General features: G+C 37.2%; 1 protein-coding gene across 1 annotated transcript; it reads right to left on the bottom strand.

Moving 5' to 3' along the window:
* Positions 1 to 7,780: 7,780 nt before the first annotated feature.
* Positions 7,781 to 21,937, bottom strand: BLOC1S6 (biogenesis of lysosomal organelles complex 1 subunit 6). Its single transcript, XM_045528413.1, has 5 exons — positions 21,747 to 21,937; positions 17,773 to 17,914; positions 11,180 to 11,267; positions 8,641 to 8,727; positions 7,781 to 8,230 (listed from the first exon to the last, which is right to left on the bottom strand). The coding sequence occupies exons 1-5, from the start codon at positions 21,826 to 21,828 to the stop codon at positions 8,111 to 8,113; spliced, it is 519 nt and encodes a 172-aa protein (XP_045384369.1). The 5' UTR covers positions 21,829 to 21,937; the 3' UTR covers positions 7,781 to 8,110.
* Positions 21,938 to 22,745: the final 808 nt, after the last annotated feature.

Genomic DNA, 22,745 nt, shown 5'->3' with positions numbered 1-22,745 from the left:
ACAAAAGAGATGGAACTAACTAGTAGGCTGCAGACCCAGAAATGCAGGCCCAGGAAGGCAACGTTAAAGACAGCTCTCTCTGCTTGGTGGTGGTGGTGGCAAAATATCCCAGAGTGGTCCTGCCTTATTGGGAACGTCCCAGCCATTCTGGAGTTACTTGTTTCTCCCAGCAGCTTCATCTTCCTTCTGTCTGCTTCAGCATCATTAGCAGTGCAAGGGAAGGCCCCTGAGCCACATCTCACCCAGTTCCAGTCTCACTGTTGCTTGTATCTGTCCCTAAAGGTGTTGAGTTTTAGGGTCTGTCTAGAATTAAAGCAACCTTACAGGAAAATCAAAGAAGAGCTCTGTGCATCCTTACCACTAGGCTCTCTCCTAATGAGGAAACTCACGCTGCCTTCACTTTTCTTCTTCCAATATTGTCAAACTGGATAAAGAGAATTAGCAGAACTAGGCACAGTGGCTCACACCTGTAATCCCAGGAACTCAGGAGGCCAAGGCAGGAGGATCACTCGAGCCCAGGAGTTCAAGATCAGCCTGAAAAGCATAGCAAGACTCCATCTCTAAAAAAATGGAAAAAAATTGCCTAAGCATGGTATTGCACACCTGTAGTCCCAGCTACTCAGGAGACTGAGGCAAGAGGATCGCTTGAGCCTGGGAGCTGGAGGCTACAGTGAGCTATGATCATACTACTGCACTCCAGCCTGGGCAACAGAGGGAGACCTTGTCTCTAAAAAAAAAAAGGGGGGAGGGAGAAAATTAGCAAATGAAGTGGTGTCCACTCCTAGCAGCTCTTCAGTTTATGAAAATTTCCCTGTGACGTGGTAGCTTTAAGTTTTTCCCAAAATCAAATCCCGGCCCCACCACTTACCTCTGTGTGATCCTGGGCAGTTACCCAAATGTGTCTCAGCTTCCTCATCTGTAAAATGGCAATAACAATAGCTGCCTCCTAAGGCTGCTGCTATGAGATAACATGTGTAAAACACCTGACATATAATAAATGCTCAACAGAGCTAGGGCTCTGAATTTTATATTTGAGAATGAGCTGGAAGTAAATCTGGGATTAGAAATCTAGCCAGAGATGTGAACATTTTAAGAAACTGGACAAAAGAAGAGAAACACCCAACAAGCAATGAACACAGGTGTGTGGCTGAGAGCAGGATTGCATCTGCATGCTGGCCATTGATGTCTTCTTCCTTGAATTCCTGGATTAGCAGACATGGAAATACATAAACTCCAAAGTAGGATCCTTATAATTAAATTAAATAATGCACATTAAAACACTTTGAAAAAATATAACATACTAGAGCAACCTAATAGACAATGATAATGTTAGATGCCAATGAGAGTTGCAATAAATCGAGACATGTTAAGGTTAGCTCATAAATGGGAGAAGCAGGGGGATGATACTGTACAAATGCTTGTGGAAATGTGGAAAACATAAATCTTAGCCCAGTAATCAAATCCCATAGGAAGCCAAGAAAAGGCCAGCACCCAGGTCTCACAGAGCCTCATACATACAAGAAAATTTTTCAGGACCCAAGGCATTGAGGAGTCTGATTACTTTGTCCTGTTTCCGAAGTATAAGTTCATGGATCCCTCCTCATCCCCACTTAACACCTACTTGCTCTCTGTCTGCATCTGTGTGTTCTCACTTCTGCAATAAAGTGCTGATTCTCTCTGAGTATTCTGGTGCACATTCCCGAGGCAGTGAATGATTACTAAGCCAGTAAGATTCTCTATAGTCCCCTTCCAGGCAGAGTTTCTCCTGTTGCTGATTAGCCCATGGCTTGGCTGCCCTAGGATCAGGTGCCCACCCTAGATCCAATCAGCTAAGGCCCAACATCACAGGGTCAGGTGAACAAAAACAGAATTCCCAGGCCCTTTGCTCATAAGCAAGATCTTTGAACTGGAATGTTTTTCTTAAAAGAGGATTCTGAGCATGGCTGATGATAATGATAGATTAAGTGACCATGATTGGAGACAAAAAAAAAACACAAAAACTTCAAGCCTAACATCAAACTACAAGACGCAAAAAGTTTTAAAAAAAAAAAAGTTGTTTTAAATGCTATCAAAAGTTTTAGATATATTGCTTTCAAGCATCTCATTGTTTAAACAAAAAGTCAGACCATACAGAAAATCATGACTTACCTAAAAAGCTACAGTTAAAAGGCCTATCAAACCAATCCAGACAATACTAGACTTTGTAGAACAAGGAGAACAAAGAGTACCACAAGATGGCAGCATTATCCCATCTGTGCTCTATCTGGTCATTAACTCAGAGAGGTGATCTATTGAGCCTGCCCTTAAACTGCCCACCTCTTCCCTGAAGTTGTTTTTAAGAGTGCCGAACAGCTCCTAGTTGATGGAGAAGTATAAATCTAAATAGTAGACGTGGCATCTATTTTTGTAACCTCAAGTTCACTCAATATCTCCAAGCACATTTGGTTCCCAAGATCTTGAGACTGGTTATTTATTTTTTAGTCTAATTAAATATGTAATTAGGCATGGGAGCAGTAGCTTGGATTATTCAAGGATTATAGGCTACTTAGCTATGTATGAATTGCAGAAATTCAATTTTTTTATTGTAATATTCCTTATTTGGCATTTATGTAATCCAGTTTTTTACTATAGCTATTTTTAATCTATGCATCTCTCTCTCTCTCCCCTACAAGATTCAATTCAATCCCAAAATATATACTGAAAAACAACTGTGAATATAAATTTTATGTGGCAACTTTGCTAGGCCATGTTACCCAGATATTTAGTCAAACACCAGTCTAGATGTTGCTGTGAAGGTACTTCTAAATGAGATTAACTATAAATTAGCAGACTTTGAGTGAAGTAGATTACCCTCCATAATGGCGGGGGAGTCATCCAACCAGTTGAATGCCGTAAGAGAAAAACACAGGTCCAGGAGGAAGAGGGAATTCTGGCTCCAGACTGCTTTTGGACTCAAACTGCAACATCAGCTCTTCCCTGGGTCTCCAGCCTGCTGGCATGCCCTGCAAATTTTAGACTTGGCAGCCCGCACAATCATGTAAGGCAATTCCTTAAAAATCTCTCTCTGTGGAGAATCCTGACTAATACAACTATAGGCTAGACACTGCACCGTGGAATAAAAAGGTGATGAAGAAATATCTTTGATCTTGTGTTGGGAAAATTCCCTGCCAAAACCAAGAACTGCCTCCGTAAGTAGAGGGCAAGCTCAGGAAGAGGTAGACTACTCCCGGTTGTAAGTAGTCAAAGGTTTATTCAGGGGAAACTTACATAGCAGGCAGTCTTAGACAGCAGCAAGCAGTAGATCTCTGCATTTGCAGTGTACACCTGTCTAACCTTTTATATCATGAAAATAAAAGGGAAAAGGAAAAAATTTTAAAAAAGTCACTAATGGCATGTTAAGCCATCTGGTTGCTTTCTTAATTTATTTACCTTCTACTTACAGAGATTGCTTGGTTCCCTACAATCAACATTCTTAAGAGGGGAGTTTCCAGGAAGCAGCAGTTATCTTGGCCTTCTGGTTACTGTGTCCTACAACTCGCTTCGCAGTTACATATCTAGTACACATTTTCACAACATCTTGAGAGACACATGAACACAAAACTAATACTGTGAGTGCTAAGGCAAATGTATTATGAAAGTACTATGGGAACACAGAAAAAGAGAAATTATTTGGGTGGCAGGGAGAAAAACCATAAGAGATGACATTTGAGATGCAAAGAATTAATAGGTATCCAACAGGCAGACATCATAGGCAGAGGAAACCCTAGGAACAAAAATAAATGTACAAAAAGGGGCCCTCATGTAGATATGTGAGTTCAAAGTACTGAGATACAACATCCAACATTTGAGCTCTTACTATTTTGTTAAGGACTTTTTTAAAAATGTTGTGAAATTTCACAACCTTATGAAGCTAAAACTCTTATCCCAACCTTAGTTTCAGAAAATGAGGAATACCGGGTTTAAGCAATTGGTCTAAGGCCCCAAATCAGGTAAGAATATGAACCAAAGCAGTCTGACTTCAGAGTCCTCAGTCCTCACCACTATATTACTAAGGCCTATATGCACCATCAAAGTGGAGGCCAGGAACCCTCAGGTTTATAGACGTGTTTTTGTTTCTTAGTATTCCCTTGTACTTTTTAACTGTCTTTTCTGATGAATAAAAGTCAAACTTAAAAATAAGAGTGTAGATTACCCATACATTCTTGGAGTGATTTTCAGCCCCATCCTCAGGATTTGAACATTGCAAGGTTCCTGGAGCCGATTAGGAATATATTTATGGTCTAAACCAGAATTAACAGCTACAACCTTTCCTTTAGTTTACAATGAAGTAACAGTAGTGGGCGACTTTTTGCTACTTTTAACCTAAAAGTGGACTAGGTGGATTTCATTAATATATTATTCTTTACATCCTTATAAGCCTCCAGTATTGAGGGTGTGTACACGAAGGATAAATTACCTTGACCTTCCACGTTGGTCTCAGGCTGTCCCTTTCTCTTTCTCTTTCTCAACTACCACCCGTCCCACCCCAAATTTTACCCAAGACCTTCTCTTTGTCCTTCCTTTACATTATTTCTTTGGAATTTTGCTTTAAACCCTTTTTAAATTACAGTCATTAGAACCGACTCCTCATTTCTCTCTTACTGGCTTTGAAAATAAAACCTGTCTTACTCAAATATTAATCTGAAGACTAAATGGCATCTGGCCACATACATGCAAACTGAGCTGAAACAGGAATAACTAGCAACAGAACAAACCTTAAATATCTGATAAATCTGAACATAGATAGGAACTATCTTCATCCAAAAGAAAAATCTGGAAACTAAGTAACTTCTTAAAATATGTGCGCAGTGAGGATTGGAGGTTTAATGATTAAGAATCACTGCTTTGGAGCAGGGATCACCAACATATGGTGAGTTGTATAATTATTTCATTATATATTATAATACAATAATAATGATAGAAATAAAGTGTACAATAACTGTAATGTGCTTGAATCATCCTGAAACCATCCCCCTCTCCACAGTCCATGGAAGAATTGTCTTCCATGAAAATGGTCCCTGGTGCCAAAAAGGTTGAGGACTGCTGCTTTGGAGGGTATTTTAGATAGACAGACAGACAGACAAAGGTTTCATCATATGAATCTGATGAAATCTAGACCCAGTCTTGAGAAATACACACACGCAAAATTCTGTGAGAAATTTATGAGAGCTCATGTCCCCTCCAAAAGTCATCCACAGAAGTCCCTCAAGGGTCCAAGAACTCCAAGGTTAAAAAAATTAAAAACCTGACCTAAATATTCTATTAGCTGGAAATTTCCATTACTTATAGCTACACACACAGGGTTCCTTTTGAAGCACTTTCTACCAAACCACAAAAAGGAGTAGCTATTATTTTTATTCTCAAAGAATAGAGAAGAACTTTATGAAGTTGAGTTATTTCAACTACAATCTTTTCACACTTTCCATTACCCTTCTGAAAGGAATTTCATGAGTGGATCCATAATTCTGTGACATAATAGATGGAGATTAAGGGGAAGATGACAAGAGAGGAGATCAAAAGAGTAGAATATTTGAAATAATGTACATAAACGGGAGTATATGGTGCTATGCACAGAATGGTGCTTGATAAATGACATCAGATAATTCAGAGAGTTTTTTTATTAAATATGTAAAAAGTTCTCATTTTACAAGCTCAAAATCAGACAAATGTATGAGGGTACATAAAGTGGTATATATATAAACTATCCACCCAAAAACTCACTCTAGACACAATCTATTAATATATTACATTCAATGTCTGCATATTTACATAACACTTATTGCAAAATAAATACAAAATGAACTCCCATCATTTCAGTGCAGTACATATTTGATATAGTTTCAAAACAAAGGCAATTTTTTTAGCCAAAACCCAGAAACTTCCTAAATACCTATTCACTATTTTGTACAAAAATACAGTAAGACAAATTATAAGGGTTCCACTCAGCTTTAGTCAGTAAGATATGTTTCTGTTACTGAAATACAGCTAAAGTTTTATATTTTAATTACCAAGATAACAGTACTTCTGATTCACAACTGACCTTAAAATAGTGGGTGTTAATATATATTCATTTGATGAAATTTTTAGAAGTCTTCAAAACTTAAATAATACAATTCTGAAAGTAGATGTGCCTTGCCATTCATTTAATAAACAGGATTTATTTCAATACAGGTCACAAAAGTTCCATTAACTAGCCAGAATTCTGTATCTCTTTCCTGGCTGCTAGGGTTCAGTCTTAAATCTGACTATATCAAAAGCAGCAGTTCAGAATTTATTTCATAAGGTTAATCCTAAGAGTTACTGGGTAGCTTTTAAACTATTTCACTGCTTATAAATATAAATCTTTAGATAGTCTATACCAGTGGGTCCTTACATCATCATTATCCGGGGAGCTCTTTAAAAAATACATGGGCTCCACATCATAAATTATGACCAAGAATCCAAAATGTCTGTATTTTTTTTTTTAAGTTTCCAGGTGATAATACTATGCAGCTTAGTGTGGGAAACCCTGCCCTAAACCACTAGACCTGTGGTTCTCAACTTTTAAGGTAAATCAGAATCATTTGGGGAAATTTTAAAAACAAAAAAACAAACAGAAAATCCAGATGTGCTTTAGAAAATTGAGAGTGGTATCCAGGAACCAGCATTTTAAACTATTGCAGTTGGTCCAAAACCACTCTGAGAAACAATGCCCTGCCTTTGTCAGATATATTATAAATGAGTACATTCAGCAATTTAGGTGATATTGTCCTGCAAGCCCTAATATATCCTGCCTTAAGCAGTGTTTGAGGGTAACACCTAGCCTTTTCAAATAAAATATATTTAAATTCTTAAATACGAGGTCAAAGCAAGTGAATTGTGAAGTCATAATTCATTCATTAAAGAAGGAAAAGGCTCTTTTGAACAAACTATTTAAATCTTTAAACAGACCAGTTCTTAACACTCAAATCTAATGCTTTCTCCATCATTAGCCTGATATGTGATCAGAGGTAGTGATTCCAGCTTACCAAAAATGTAATATGAGTTATGAAAGATACACATTCTAATTGTACACCTTCGCAGGTTCTGTACAGTCCCTATGTAGTAGGAGACCAGTTAGATATTAAGTAATACTAAAACATTAAATAATATGTTCTCAATTTTAAATTTCATGTTTTCCTCACATAAGTTCCTACACAAAATATAAGGAAAAAATTCTAGAAAACACTAAAGATATCATGCTGCCTCTTTTGTGAAGCCATTTCCTAATTTTCCACCATTCCTACCATTTATCTATAAAGTGGGCAGCTAGTACATACCATTCTACTTTATGAATTTTTTAAAAGCACAGAAGCTGTATCTCAGTGTGTGATGACTATTACGAAGTATTATAAATATATAAGCTCATCTGAGCATGCGATAGCTCCACCACCCCCATCAAACTTTAGGAACAGATGTAATCTACTTTGAACCCAAAAGCTACAGAAGGAGCAACACCACCACTAAGAAGCAGAGAGAGTGCATGGTTAGTAGAATCTATCTGGCATCTTGCTTACCTAAATTATGTCTAAAGTGCCGTTATATTTAGTGCATGCACTTTTCAGTTATGTTCCTCACAAAAGCCTACACTACCTCTTTTGCAGGGGCATATGTGATTAAATAGTTGTCATATCTTCTTTACTAAGCAATGAGAAGGCAATTACCAAAATCAACATTGTATTGCCAGAAAGGCAAGTCACTTCATAAAATAAGAAATGGAAACTTTGAAATCTACATTCATTAAGAAGCTAAAAAATTTATACTAATTTTTAACCACTAGAATCTAGACTCATAACAAACCATTTTCCAGTTTATAAATGATTCAAGGCAAAAATAATGAATTTTAAAATTGAACAAAAGTTGAAAAAATTACATAAAAATATCAAAACGAAGTGACATTATGTAAGCTACTTAGAAAGACTTTTGCATGGCTGAAATGAAGACATGGAGACACAGCAATCATGGTATAAGGCACTACCTCAATTTCAGTCTACACCTAAGTCATCTTAATCCAAATATGGGATAGGGAAAGAAAACACACAAACACAACTTTTCATGTCCTTTTAGCTGGTCTGGCAGTTAACTGCTTTTCTCTTTCAAATTCCTTCTCTCGTTGCTGCTCCCTTTCCAACTCTTCTTTTTGCCTCTTCTGCTGCAGTTTAAGTGCTCTTTTCTGTGTCAAAAAAATTTAAAACCAAGAAAACAATCGAGGGTTACAGATTATGACCTAATTTAAAAATAATAGTACTTTGATTTGAGGTAATCAATACATATTAATAAATTTAATATTTAACATTTAAATTTGTTTGGAGTAATTTAAAGGTCCCTTTTATTCAAAAAAGAGTTGTAAGCTCTTATTAAACAAGAACTGCAGAAAATATCCAGAGAATATGAGCTACCAGCACAGCTACTAGTAAAGATCAGAATGGGATTCAAAAACATGACATTTTTTAAAAGAAAACAATATATCATAAATTAAGTATGCTATTGTACATGGAGATATAAAAAGTCAAAAAATAAATACTGAAGAAAAACAATAAACCTCTACTTTTGTAAAGTACGTAAAAATAATTTTCAACTCACTTTTAACTTTGATGTCTTTTCATGAAGCATCAGCATCTCTTTTCTTATATTCACCAATTTGGCATGATAGTGTTTAGCCTCAGTGAACTTGACGTGGAAAAAAAATGAAGAGTCAAGTTAAAGTAGACTGAAATATCAAAATGGATAAGTAAGTCAATGCCTATATTGTTCGTTCTTCCTAAATTGGTCAAATTTTTTTAGAGTCTTAATTACCTCCACATTTTAATTCCAAAATAAAAATTTTATTTAAGCCATGAGCAGCATTTTAAAAACATTTGATTCAGTTCAGATTGACAAAAAGGAGTTACTAAACATAAAATAGACATTTATATTAAATTGGGTACAGACAACACTTTGCTTTAAAAACATGCAATATAATCCTAAAATTTCAGTTATTAGTTTCATTTAAGAAAAGTAAAACACTCTCTACTGCCTTTACAAGGGAGAATGATCCAAGGTACATGGGACAGTAAAGTGCCCATCAGGAAAACCCAAGCTGTGGCTAGAGAGCCCTGAGAGGACTGTGGACAAGTTCAGTTCCACTCCTTGGGCTTCTGAAGTCAGAGTGAATAGAACAACCTCTATGAGGACACTTTGCTTCCCAAGGAATTATAAGTACAGTCTTTACATCTCAGCCAGCCTGTACAGCCTAAAATAAAGTTTCATGTCAGGAGAAATGGGAGGATGATCTAGGCCTAGAGAAGTATGAGAGAAGAAGGAAAGAGTACCTTATTTTCAGACAAAGTAACAGAAACAGAAGAAATAAGAGATGTGTCAGTAGAGAGATTTGCAACCTTTATATGGCTGTAAGCAAAGTCACAGTCTGGGCCAGGGATGGTGGCTCACACCTGTAATCCTAGCACTTTGGGAGAACAGTGCAGAAGGACTGCTTGAGCCCAGGAGTTCAAGACCAACCTGGGCAACATAGCTAATAGAAAAATTAGCCAGGTGTGGTGGCGCACACCTGTAGTTCCAACTACTTGGGATGCTAAGGCAGGAGGATCACTTGAGCCCAGGAGTTTGAGGTTATAGTGAGCTATGATGACACCACTGCACTCTAGCCTTGGCAACAGAGCAAGACCCTGTCTCAAAAAAAAAAAAAAGAAAAGAAAAGAAAACAAAGTCAAAGTCATAGTTTTAATGAGCTCTAGAACTCACAGACCTTCTTTATATTTCTCTGGGCCTTCCAGTTTTCAGTTCCTAGATGATAATCAAAACCATTCTTGGCTGAGAGAAGAAAACAAGAGGAAGAATCCTTTCTGCCCCTTCAGACTGAAGCAACAGTTATTACATCTGCTTGGTTCATTCATTCGTTCAACAAACATTCCTTCTACTGCAATATGAACTCAGTGGAGAACAGAAAAGTAGGTCAGTGTAGCCTCACCCACCTCCTTCACAAGAAGTCAGGAACTACTAGGCAGAAGACTCTGTGTTTACTACCACAGGCCTCTGTCTAATGCTAGAGAACATGGACTTTGTTTTTGACAGTTATAAAAGGAAAACATTAGTAAACCACCGTTGTTCAATGAAAAGTCCATTTTTTGAAGTATACATGAATGGCTACAAAATCATGCAAACCAAGCTATTCTTAATGTTCAAGGGAAAAAGAAAGGTAGCAACAAGTTCCTTATTTTTGTTAATTCCCTATTTCTTACGAGTATCAGTTCCTCTCATGAAAAAGATATAGAATTTCTGATGAAATTCAACTATTCAACTATTTATATTGAAAAATATAACTGATCATTCTCAAAGAGTCCTTTCAGCCCATGGTGCTAATTTATTATAGCATTATGAATATGCCATACAACTAAATAAAATGATAATTTAGGAAATCAAGTAATTGGTAAAGAGAAATGCACTTTCCTTAAAGGAAAAAATAGTACCTCAAAGGTTCCTTACTTTCAGTTCTCTTTTCTGTCTTTAATTATGAACAGATCTATTCCAGACTCATAAATAAGTTCAATTTCCTATTACAAATTCAACATTTAAAAGATAATAATTCAAGACAATGGAAGTTCTAGTAAGCAAATCAAGATTTCCTGTTAAAAAGGATTCTCAGTTTCATTTAAGAAAAGTAAAGCACTCTCTACTGCTGTTACAAGGGAACCAAGCAGATACTGTAACTGTTATTTCAGCCTGAAGAGGCAGAATGGAGTCTTCCTCTCTTTTCTTCTCTCAGCCAAAAGTGGCTTTAATCATCATCTAGGAACTGAAAACTGGAAGGCCCAGAGAGATATAGCGTATCTATAAAATCAGACTATGACTTTACTTGAGGCCACATTAAGATGGCAAATCTTTCTACTGATACATCTCTCATTTCTTCTTTCTCTGTTACTTTGTCTGAAAATAAGGTACTTTTTCCCTTCTCTCTTATTTCTCTAGGCCTGCATCATCCTCCCATCTTTTCCTAACATGAAATTCTTAACTTTAAAAAGACACTAAGATCCTAAATATACATATAAGTACATAGTTGGGAGGATAAACCTAACTATTTCTAATACAAGATGTCATTAAGTCACATCAACTAAATCATACTCACCAAAGCATTAATATCCAACATAGAATGACATTCTTTAAATTTTGAAATCTCTTGTTCCAATGTATCTAATAATACAACTTGGTTCTGTCTGAAACAAAAGCACACAGCCAAAATAAATTCTACAGATTGTTAAGTGCTGGTTCATTAAAAGGAATCACATTTGTCTTGGCTAATGCTAACAGTCAGAAATTAAGTTGGAAACTTATTGACTCTCCACGGCTTATTTGGTTTAGCATAATCTTTTTCAAAACAATATTCCAAAGCTACATTCTGATAACTAAATGTGTCTTTTATTCTTGCGTCAATTTCAGATGCTATAACTAAAACAATCAAAACATTTAAAAGTATCTTATTACTTGTTATTTTTAGCAACACTGTATATTCCAATAGTTTTTATGTTATTAATATTTTGCCCAAGAAACTCAACATTCTATATATCTTAAAAGTACAACATTCCCATAAAGGAAATGAGCAAAGACTTCTCAGATTAGAATTGGGAAAGATGGAGTATCAAGGGATAATAAGTCAAAAGAGATAAATAAGCAGCAAAATGAAAAAAGCATAGGACTAAGAATTGCAAGTTTTCCCCTGCCAATAGCCAATGTGTGATCTAGGAAATTCAGTTTATTTCTCCGGGCCTAAATCTCTTCTTCACTTATGAAGTAAAAAGGTCAAACCAGACAACTTGTAATGTTCCTCATTAAAATTCAGATTCAAAACCTATTGAGGAACAGAAGCCAACTTCCCTGATACTCCCTTCCAGATCAATCAATGTTAGGATCATAGGAATAAGTGACACTAAAGGGTCACATAATTGAACATCTTAAAGAACGCTACAAAGAAAAATATGTGATTTGCTTGCAAAACTATGCTAAATAGAGAACAATGATGAAAAAGAAATAGCAATAAAGAAACTTAATTACAATTACTACACCTCCGCCATCCAGCACTGAGTTTAGTATACCCTACAGGTCATAAATTTGTTCCTTCAGCTCAGGCTAGAGACCAGAGGTGGTGAAATACAGAATGGATGACAGGAAAACCCAGCAAGTCAACCATCCAAGATAAGTAGAACAGAAAAACAGGCTGCTACAACTGGAAAACAATAGAGGGGGAAAAAAAATCAATGAAACCAAAAGCTGGTTCTTCAAAAGATCAATATAATTAACAAACCAACCAAGAAAAGAGAGAAAAGACACCGATCACTAGTATCATGCATGAAAGAGTGGTCATGATCCCTGACCCCAGTGACATTTAAAGAATAATAAAGGAATACTTTCAACAACTCTATTGCTCACAAATTTGATAAACTGGAGTAATTCCTTGAAAGACACAAACTACCAAAACTCATTCAAGGAGAAATAGAAAATCTATGTCAGCCTATACTTATTAGTCAAATTGATTCAATAATAACCTTCCAAAGAAAGAAATTACCAGGACCAGGCTTCACTGGTAATTTCTACCAAACATTTAAGGAAGAAATGATACCAATTCTCCACAATCACTTTTGGAAAATATAGTAGTTCCCCCTTATGTGTAGTTTCTCTTTGTTTGGTTTCAGTTATCCCTGGTCAACCGCAGTCTGCAGAATATCATCTCAAATCATTACAAGAAGTGTGAGTACAGTACAATAAGAGATTCTGAGAGAAAGAGAAATAGAGACTACATTCACATAACTTTTATTATAGTATATTTTTATAATTATTCTATTTTATTATTAGCTATTATTGTTAATCTCTTACTGTGCCTAATTTATAAATTAAATTTGTCAGTGGTATGTAAGTATAGAAAAAAAAAAACATAGTATATACCAGTTAAGCATCCCAAATCTGAAAATCTAAAACTTTTTGAGTGCAGAATGACACCACAAATGGAAAATTCCACACCTGTCCTCATGTGATAGGTCACAATTAAAACACTGTTTCATGCACAAAATTATCAAAAATTGTGTAAAATTATCTTTAGGCTATGTGTATAAGGTATATATGAAATATTAATGAATTCCATGTTTAGGCTTAGCTCCTATCCCCAAGATATCTCATTATGTATATGCAAATATTCCAAAATCTGAAAAAAATCCCAAATCTGAAACACTTCTGGTCCCAAGCACTTTGGACAAGGAATACTCAACCTCTACAGGGTTCAGTACTATCCATAGTTTCAGGCATCCACCGGGGGTCTTGGAACATATCTCTATATGGTTAAGGGAGGACTACTGCAGAAGCAATGGGAACACTTCCCAACTCATTCTATGAGGCTAGCATTACCCCCAAACCAAAACCAGATAAAGACATTACAAGAAAGGAAAACTGTAGACCAATCACTCTCATGAACATAGATGCAAAAATCCTCAACAAAATATTAGCAAATTGAATCCAACAATGTATAAAAAGAATTATATATCACAATCAAGTAGTATTTATTACACACATGTAAAGCTGGTTTAACATTTGAAAACCAATCAATACAATCTACCACATCAATGAACTAAAGAAGAAAAATCATATCAATTGATGCAGAAAAAGCATTTTACAAATCCATCACCCATTCCTGATTAAATACACTCTCAGCAAACTAAGAAGACAAAGGAACTTTCACAACTTGATAAGAAAAACCTAAAAACCTTAGCTAACATCACACTTACGGTGAGAAACTACATACTTTCCCCCTAAGATCAGGAACAAGGCATGTCCCCTCTCACTACTCCTATTCAACTCCTATTCAACATCATACTGGATGTCTTAGCTAATACAATAAGACAAGAAAAAGAAATAGTAGGTATATAGATGGGGAAGGGAGAAATAATACTGTCTTTGTTTCCAGATGATTTTCTATGTAGAAATTTCCAAAGAATCAACAAAAAACTTCCTGGAACTAATGTGCAAGTATAGCAAGGTTGCAGGATACAAGGTTAATATACAAAAGTCAGTTGCTTTCCTATGAATGTACCAGCAATGAATTTGAAATTTAGAAAACAATACCATGTACAATTGCTCTCCCTCCAGAGTAAAATACTTTGGTAATAAACAAAATAAGTACAGAATCTATATGCAAGAGCTAGAAAACTCTAATGAAAACAATCAAAGAAGATCTAAATAATGGAAAGATATTCCAAGTATATGGATTAAAAGACTCAATATTTTTTAAGATGTAAATTCTTCCCAACTTGATCTAAAGATTCAATGCAATCCCAATCAAAATCCCCAACAAGTTATTGTGTAGGTATCAACAAACTGTTCTAAAGTTCATACGGAAAGTCAAAGACCTAGAATAGCCAACGCAATACTAAAAGAACAAAGTTGGAAGACCCACAGTATCCAATATCAAAAGTTACTATAAAGCTACAGAAATCAAGACAGCATAGTACTGGTGAAAGAACAGACATATTGATCAATGGGACAGAATTGAAAGCCCTTAAATAAACCTACACAAATAAGTCAACTTCTCGTTGACAAAGGAGCAATGGCAATGCAATGGAGAAAGGATAGTCTTTTCAACAAATTGTGTTGGAGCAATTGGATGTTCATGTGCAAAGAAATAAACCTAAACACACACCTTACACCCTCTACAAAAATTAACTCAAAATGGATCAAAGATCTAAATGTAAAATGCAAAGCTCTAAAACTTCTAGAAGAAAACATAAGAGAAAATCTAGGTGACTTTGGTTTGGTGATGAGATACAATGCCAAAGCACAATTCATGAAAAACTGATTAATTTTTTCTTATCTATTTATTAAATTTAAAAATTTATTAAGATTAAAAACTTCTACTCTGCAAAAGATCCTGTTAAGAGAATTAAAAGATGAACCACAGACTTGGAGAAAACATTTGTAAAACACATAAAGGACTTGTATCAAACATACACAAAAAAACTGTTAAAACTCAACAAGAAAATAACCCAATTTTATAATGAGCAAAAAATCTGAACAGACATCTGTTATGTAATAAAGAATTTGTCTGATCTTTGTCCCAGGTTTCTGTCACAGAGCTTCTAAAATCCTTGGAATTCCCAAGTCATAGGAGTATCTTTGTTATTCATGAGTTCCTTAGAATTTCCCATGTGATAGGAGTGTCTTTGTTATCCATGAGGTCTTTGTTATTCATGAGCTCCTAGGATCATACCTGAGTTTATGCTAATGAAATGACTCATGGTGGCACCGCCCCTCCGCCCCCACAGCTTCAGGATCAGGGCTGGTCAACCCAGAAACTAACCAAGTGATTAGAGGAGGGTTGGGGATTTGAGCCATGAGACACCAGTCCAACCTCCAGGGAGGGTAGGGGACTGAAGATTGAGTTCAATTACATGGCCAATGATTCAATCAGTCATGCCTAACTCATGAAGCCCCAGTAAAAACTCTGGACACTACAGCTCAGTGGAGCTTCCTGGTTGGTGAACACACTTTTGTGCTGGGAGGGTGACATGCCCTAATTTCACTGAAAGAGGACACAGAAGCTCTATGTTCATGACCTGTCAGACCTCGCCCTGTGTGTGTCTTCATTTAGCTAATCCTGATCTGTATCCTTTAAAATAACACTGTAATTGTGCTTTCCTGATCCATAAGTCTAGCCATTCTCAAAGAAGTTTGCAGAGACTGTTTAGCTGAAATACAGTGGGGCAGAAAAGATTATTGAACTTCCATTCCCTTGAAGCTTTGTACAATTTGTGGTAAATATGCTGGGAATGTTTGGAAGCCTTGATGCACTGTCTGAGGAATGATCCTCTGAAAGAAAACCTATTTCCTTAGAAGGTCCAAGCCTGGATTATCTCAAAGGGAGCTCCATAAAGCCTGCTCACAACTGCACCTCTCTGGCCACTTTAGGGGCTTGAATCCAAAAACCTCCTTTTTTTACTTTCCGATGTCTTAAAATGAGAAATACAGATAAAAGAATATTTATAACCTTTCTTATACAGAGAGCTAAACTGTATTCTTGGTCTTCCTTCCCAATAGGTAACATTGTTAGCTACAAAATAAAATTAATTTCTATCTACTACTACCTTCTCCTTTACCTCCGGGAGCCTCTGTTTCTATAATGGTGAAGTGGCTTGCCAAAGGTCTGATGGCAGAGCCAGGCCTGGAAACCAGGTGCCTCTCAGTCCAGAACTCTTTCACCTACATCTTTATCAACAGTATAATTTGTGGTGAGATAGGGAAAAGAGGCAGCTATTAGGAAACATCTCTTTTTCCTTTCTCTGAATTTGCTTACCTTTCCTTAACGCTTAAGAAGTATAACAACTACTAATTCATCATATCCAATAGTTAATTCTACCACCACCTGTGAAATCTTTTTCAAGTTACTTAACCTCTGTGAGCTTCAGTTTCCTCAACTGTAAATGAGGATAACATTAGATACTCCATAAGGTTGGTGTGAGGATTGAGACATGTTAAATAAAATGTTGGGCATGCAGTATACATAGTAGTAAACAGTAGCTGATTTTACTATCATTATCATTATTGTCCAGGTGCCAAGAAAAATACATGAAATCATTCAAAACACTAAATTCTAGACAATGTCATCATCAGATTCTGTGCTTAAACCTTGATTCCTAGCTTCCAGCAAGTAAAGAATTATCCAGGCAAGTTTTGCTTGCAAAGTTGCTTACCTTCCTTCAGTCTATCACCTCATCCAAACTCCCCCACAAAATCTTATGACTTTTCTGCCACAAGGATTGACTGGCATCAAAATACAAGGCATACCATGTGCTAGAGATAAAAAAATCTCTCTTGGAACTAGCAGAAAACTGAGAATGTTGCCCACTACCACCTAACTACAGTAGTGTACATGAACTCAGTACCACATTTATACTGATTTAGCATCTTAACACCAAGAAGTATAATATTCGCTACTAATAATTATTAAATGGGCATAGTTATTGATTATTCCTCTCCTTTTCCCCTAATAAAGACCTCTGAAGTAAGTTTTCAAAGTGTAGGTCTTAGAGCAGCAGCAGTTCATAGCCAGTTTAAAGCCACAGAAAGAAATGATAGGCCAGCCTGGGTAATCCAGAGAGGTCCTGACCCAGGAGGAGGCAGAAGCTATGTCTGTTGTCTCTGGATGGGAGCTGATAAAGTCAAAGTGTATACTTTTGTATACTCATCCCATTCTATAGGTTCTGTTCTACCTTATTCTGTTCCTCTCTTAATATATTTTCTCATCCTTTAGCTAGTAGAGTTATCTACTAGGAATGAAACAATCATCTGAAAAAAGATATTTAAGGATCTCTGGCAACTCATTTGAACCAGCAATTGAAAACAAGTGTGACTTTTATGGAGACAATTTTTCAGCTCTACTAAGAAATATGTGTATACCCACCCTGCAACAATACCCAATATGTTTTATCATAAGATAATAATAAAACACCAGAACTAATCACAGAAGATTTAGGGGTACTGTTTTGGAAGAGATCAAACACTGTAGGAGTATTCATTTAGATTACTAAGTACTGCTCATTTGCTATCACTAAAGAAACAGAAATATTCAATTATGATTTAATGTTACAAAATATTATACCTTACTACAGTACACAATCATACAGTAAATTATGACTATGTCAGAGAGGAAATCAATGCATATCTGGTCTTTCGTTAGCTTACGTGAGTTCCTGAAGGGCTTGTTTTGATCTCTGCAGATCTGGCAAATAATGAGAAAGCAATCCTTCTGCCAGTTGCTCCACAGCTTTGTCTTCTATAGTCAAGTCCTCTATTAACCCTTCATCTGGAGAAGTGTCACTTAAACCTGTTCCCAAGCAAAAATTAAATTTAGGAAGCTTTTAAATTGACATAGTTACTAAAAGGAGGTTGGGAGTAGTAGGTAGGAGGGAGGCCTACAGTGGGGCTGAGAGCACACACACCCACTCTCCCAATTATAGGTATCCATTTCTTTTACCTTTTGAGCTTCCTCTAAAAAATGGATTATGAGCACTCAAAAAAACATTTTTAAGCTACTAATATAAGTTAAATTCTAGGGTAAAAGAACATTAACATATATAAAATTCTGTATGTTTATGTATTTTTCAGGGCAAAGGATTTATTGTTTTCAATGGATTATTAAAGGAGTCTCAGGCTGAAAAATGGATAATAGTCACTGAACTAAAGCATTCTCGCTTTCAAAAGCATGCAGAAATTATATAAACAAAAATGTAATGCCTAAAAATATGTTTTCATGTCTATGGAAACAAAAATATAGGTCAACATTTATTTTGCGTATAGCTTGATATATTATTTAAACATAAAGGGGGAGTTGTTTTATTATTAATATTTGTTAGGGAGGAGAAGAGAGATTTTTCTTAAGATTCAGCACCTTAATTTATCATAGAAAATAGTGTATAATAATTGCCTTGTGTGTAAATCTAGACCTGATGCCAGGTACCACGCCCCATCCTTTTCCTTTGAATAATAACAGTGTAAGCACTGTGCCAGGCATTCGAAAATGTCTAAGATGAATCCCCATCAATCACTATTCCTACAAAAAAAGTAAAAAACAATTTCTAAATAGGGTTCAATTAATAGTTTATTAGATTTTAGAATCATTGATCTAGAATGAGAAAAAAAGTAAAATGGTCACTTTACTAAAATTGTACTCTAAAATTATGATTAATATTAAACTCTGAAACATCTCTCTGGAATCATAGTCTGGTAACAATCAGTTACATCAAATGAGATCACAATATAGAACACATTTATCACAACACACTACATACAGCACATTTCTAGGTATAGTTTTTGCCACAGATTTAAATTTTCACAAGATTGAGGAAAACAACATGCTCTCATACTCAAAATAAGCTTCTTAAAAAAATCAAAATAAAATTGTAGATTTTTATTTTAACCCTGAGAAACAGATGAACAAACTCTGGACTTCCCAAAGTGGCAAGGCTACACTGAAACAAGTAAGAGTTAACTAGAAACTGAAGCACTCCACACATAAAATAAAAATATAATGGGAAAAGTAGAGCACTTAAGGATATTATGCCACTGATGTACCATCAGATGCAGAGTGAATAAATTATATCTGCCAACCAATGCCATTGTTTAAGGCTTGATTACAATAACAGCACAAACAGAACTTTATTTAAGTAAATAAAATGTAAGTATTACAGATAAACAGAAACACTCTAATAAGGATATTTCAACTTTAAGGAATAACAACTAATGCATTTCACTTATAATATATTATACATTTGAACTCATAGGCCCTCCTCCCCCTCCCCAATATTCTGGTTAATTATTGCACAAGTCTCAGTTACTCGTGTTTTTATATATCTTTAATTACTAAGTTCAAGATATTTTATTGTGGGAGATTAAATAAGAAGAAAGGATCCTTATCCTATTCATACAAGAAACATTTGCTGAATGTCTATATTACTAGATTCTTAAGTTACAACAATAAATAAGGCAAGTTCCCTTCCTTGAAAGGGCACAATACAGGGGAATCGTGGAATATGAGAAGTGCCATTAGAGAGACACCGTTATGAAAATTCAGGGGAGAGAGATGACTTTCACCAGGGATATCTAGAAACAATTCCTAAAGGAAGTATGGCCACTCGAGCTGAGGCCTGAGGAATGAATAGAGTTTTCATTTCCTTTTTCTTTTTAAGTGTTACTCACTATAAAAACTGAAAGCTCTACAGAGGAAGGCACAAACTAAAAAGTAAACTCCAGCAGGAGCCACTCTCGAGTTTCCTAGTCTTGCAGAAAGTGCCTGCAAATTCACACATACACTGCCTTTACCACAAATGAAATATGACTCATACCATTCGTCAACTTTTTAAATACATACCTTAGATATCTTTCCATATCAACATCTATAGATCTACATTTTCTTTTTTTTAATTAAATTCATTTAACTGTCAAACTTGTCCACATTGTACATTCTTTTTAACAGAATGGAACTTGACCATTGTAGGAACAGAATTTGACCAGCCTCCTATAGATAGGTTATTTAGGTTATTTTCACTTTTAGCTATTCAAACAATACTGCAGTGAGCCTCCTTGCTTATCTTTGCATATTTGTGTTACTGTTTCTGTAGGATAAATTCTGAGTAGACTGTTGGGAGAAAGTGTTTATGCATTTTTAAACAGATGTTGCAAAACTGCTCTCGTAAGAGATGGCACCAATTTATACTCCCACCAACAATCTGTGAGGACTCTTTCCAAATGGGGATGAAAACTATGACAGGACAGGAAGGGATATGACATAAGTAAAGGAAGCAACATGAAGAAAGGTGGGCATACAGTATAGGATTGCTCTAGAAGGGAGAGGTGTCTGGAGCATGGGATGTATGCATAATAGCATAGCAATAGTGAGCTATAAGACCATGTGGCCAGCCTGTGAGGGCCTTTGAGTACCAAGTTAATGGGTTTAGATCTTTGTTAGTAAGTAGTGAGGAGTCATTTAAGGTTTCTAAGCACAGGAAAATGATAAGACTGGAGCTTCATCTTGGGGCAGTGACGTGACAGCAGTGGGACAGATGCGTTGGAAGAATAAGAGACTGGAAGTGGGCTAGCCTTACAACTGCTGTTTTAAGGGTGAAATTATGAAGAGGAGATCGAAAGTGTATAGTAGAATCCCCTAGACTAAACAGATGTGGAAGAAAAGAGAAAGGAAAGAGTCCAGAGTGATTTCTAAGTTTCAAGTAAAAGTGACTTGGCACCATTAACAGGATCAGACATCTGTTTTTATTTATGTACATGCTGTTATGTGTGATTAGTGCAAAACAACCCTGTCAAAATATCCAGAAAGCAGACAGAGGAGCAAGCAAGAGTTAAGAGAAGGACCCAAGTTGCAAATATATACAAGGAAGTCATATTTACAGAAGTGACTCACAAAGGTGTGAAGAGACCATTGAGGAAAAGCATGACCAGGAAAGTGCTGAGAGTACTATTTGGGGGTAACCCCTATATTTCTGAAACAGGAGGAAAAAGAAACGGCAGATCCAAAGCCCTGCAGCCTTTCTCCTCTAATGTCCCTCATTAGAACCACAGGACACAGAAAACACTCTGAGTGACTATTTTCTCAATTCTCTCAAGGATGGTCATTAGTAGTAATGTTCCGGATGCATAGCAAGTTCATTCATTCCTTTCAGTGGGTGCTTTGGGGCTTAAATCGCTCCTGGACTTGGGTTGAGAAAGAGTGCTGGAGAAATAGGGATGAATTAATGTCACCAATGTCACAGAGCATTTCGTGTGTAAGTGGTCAATACCGCATACATCACTTCTCTGAATTATAAACTGATCATCCTTCTGGTGAATAATTCATCCCTAACCACTACCCTATGACAAATAGCCAACGATGTGCTAACTGAGTCAACAAACTCAGAATGACTTCACCATCAACCGCCTCCAACTGCACCCCAGTACACCACTTCTCCAGGGGATTTGATTCCCGCCCATTCCTCCAGGCAGGAGGGCCGGCCGGCGCAGTCCCCTACTTCCGCACAAGGCCACAGTCTCTGGGCCGCAGCTGCCACAAGCGGCTAACTCCCGTGGGGCGGCTCCGCAGTCCCACCCCGCAGGTCCCGGCCCCCTGTACCCAGCCCCGGCCGCCTGTCCCGCCAGACAGCACATACCCGGTGTCGGCTCCCCGGCCTCCAGACTATTGGGTGGCCTTGTGAGGACCCCATCCGGGGACTGCGGCCCAGGGACACTCATGTCCCGCCGGCTAGGAACAGGAAAGAGACAATCGTTTGGACACTCAGATACAAGAAGGAAGAACCCAATGCCTCCAGGGCCCCGCCGGACCAAAGCGGCGGTCACACCCGGAAGTGACGGAGGCGGAAAACGGCAGGCTCGGGTCACGTGATCAAGGGTTGGCTCGCCCCTTTAGCGCTGCTGGGGTCTGGCGCTGACGTCACGATCAAGTCCCAGCCGCGTCAGTAGACACATCTGCGCGGGCCTCGGGTCACTGTGCGACCCGATTGGTGGGAGTGGGGGCGAGGGCGGTGGCGGGTTTGGGCCGTGGGTCGCCAAGACGAAGAGCGTTGTCTTTGTTGTGCGCGGGCGAACAGTCAGGATTTGTCCACTGGGACTAGGTAGAAAACGGGACTTGCTTTTTGGTGTTGCCTCGGTGTTAAGGGAGAACCTTCAGAACGGAGACTGTGCTTTCCCTGCGATTTGGACCTTTAAAAATTTCGGTGTCTAGCTGAGACTGTCTCGCTAACTGGGCCTTTGCCATGATTACGTTCTCCCCTTGTTAATTGTAGATAAATGAATGATTTAAAGTGTCCGTGGTAATCTGCGGAACAAATTCAGCCAAATTACCGGAAGCTGGGCTTGCTGAGATCCTGTGGGATGATGTCATGAGTTTTGATGGAATACACTTAGAAATGGACAGAGACAGCCTCAGACCAAATAAAACTATCAGCCATGCCTTCTCTACCTTAGACCCTCTCACTGTGTAGTGGTGGCCTCTTAATGTTGCTCCCTGATTTCGCCTATTCACTTTTCTGTGCTGCAGTCAAAGCTGTCTTCAAAAAACTAAAAATTTATATCAAGCCTCCCAAACTTGTACCAGCTCCCCATTGCCTTTATCAAAGCATTCACACCCCTTTCTCTTTTGGCCTCTCAGG

This window comes from Lemur catta, chromosome 1, assembly GCF_020740605.2.
Source record: "Lemur catta isolate mLemCat1 chromosome 1, mLemCat1.pri, whole genome shotgun sequence".
NCBI classification, from domain to species: domain Eukaryota; kingdom Metazoa; phylum Chordata; class Mammalia; order Primates; family Lemuridae; genus Lemur; species Lemur catta.
The sequence above is the reverse complement of the archived record's forward strand: the minus strand, read 5'-3'. Positions and strand labels throughout refer to the sequence as shown.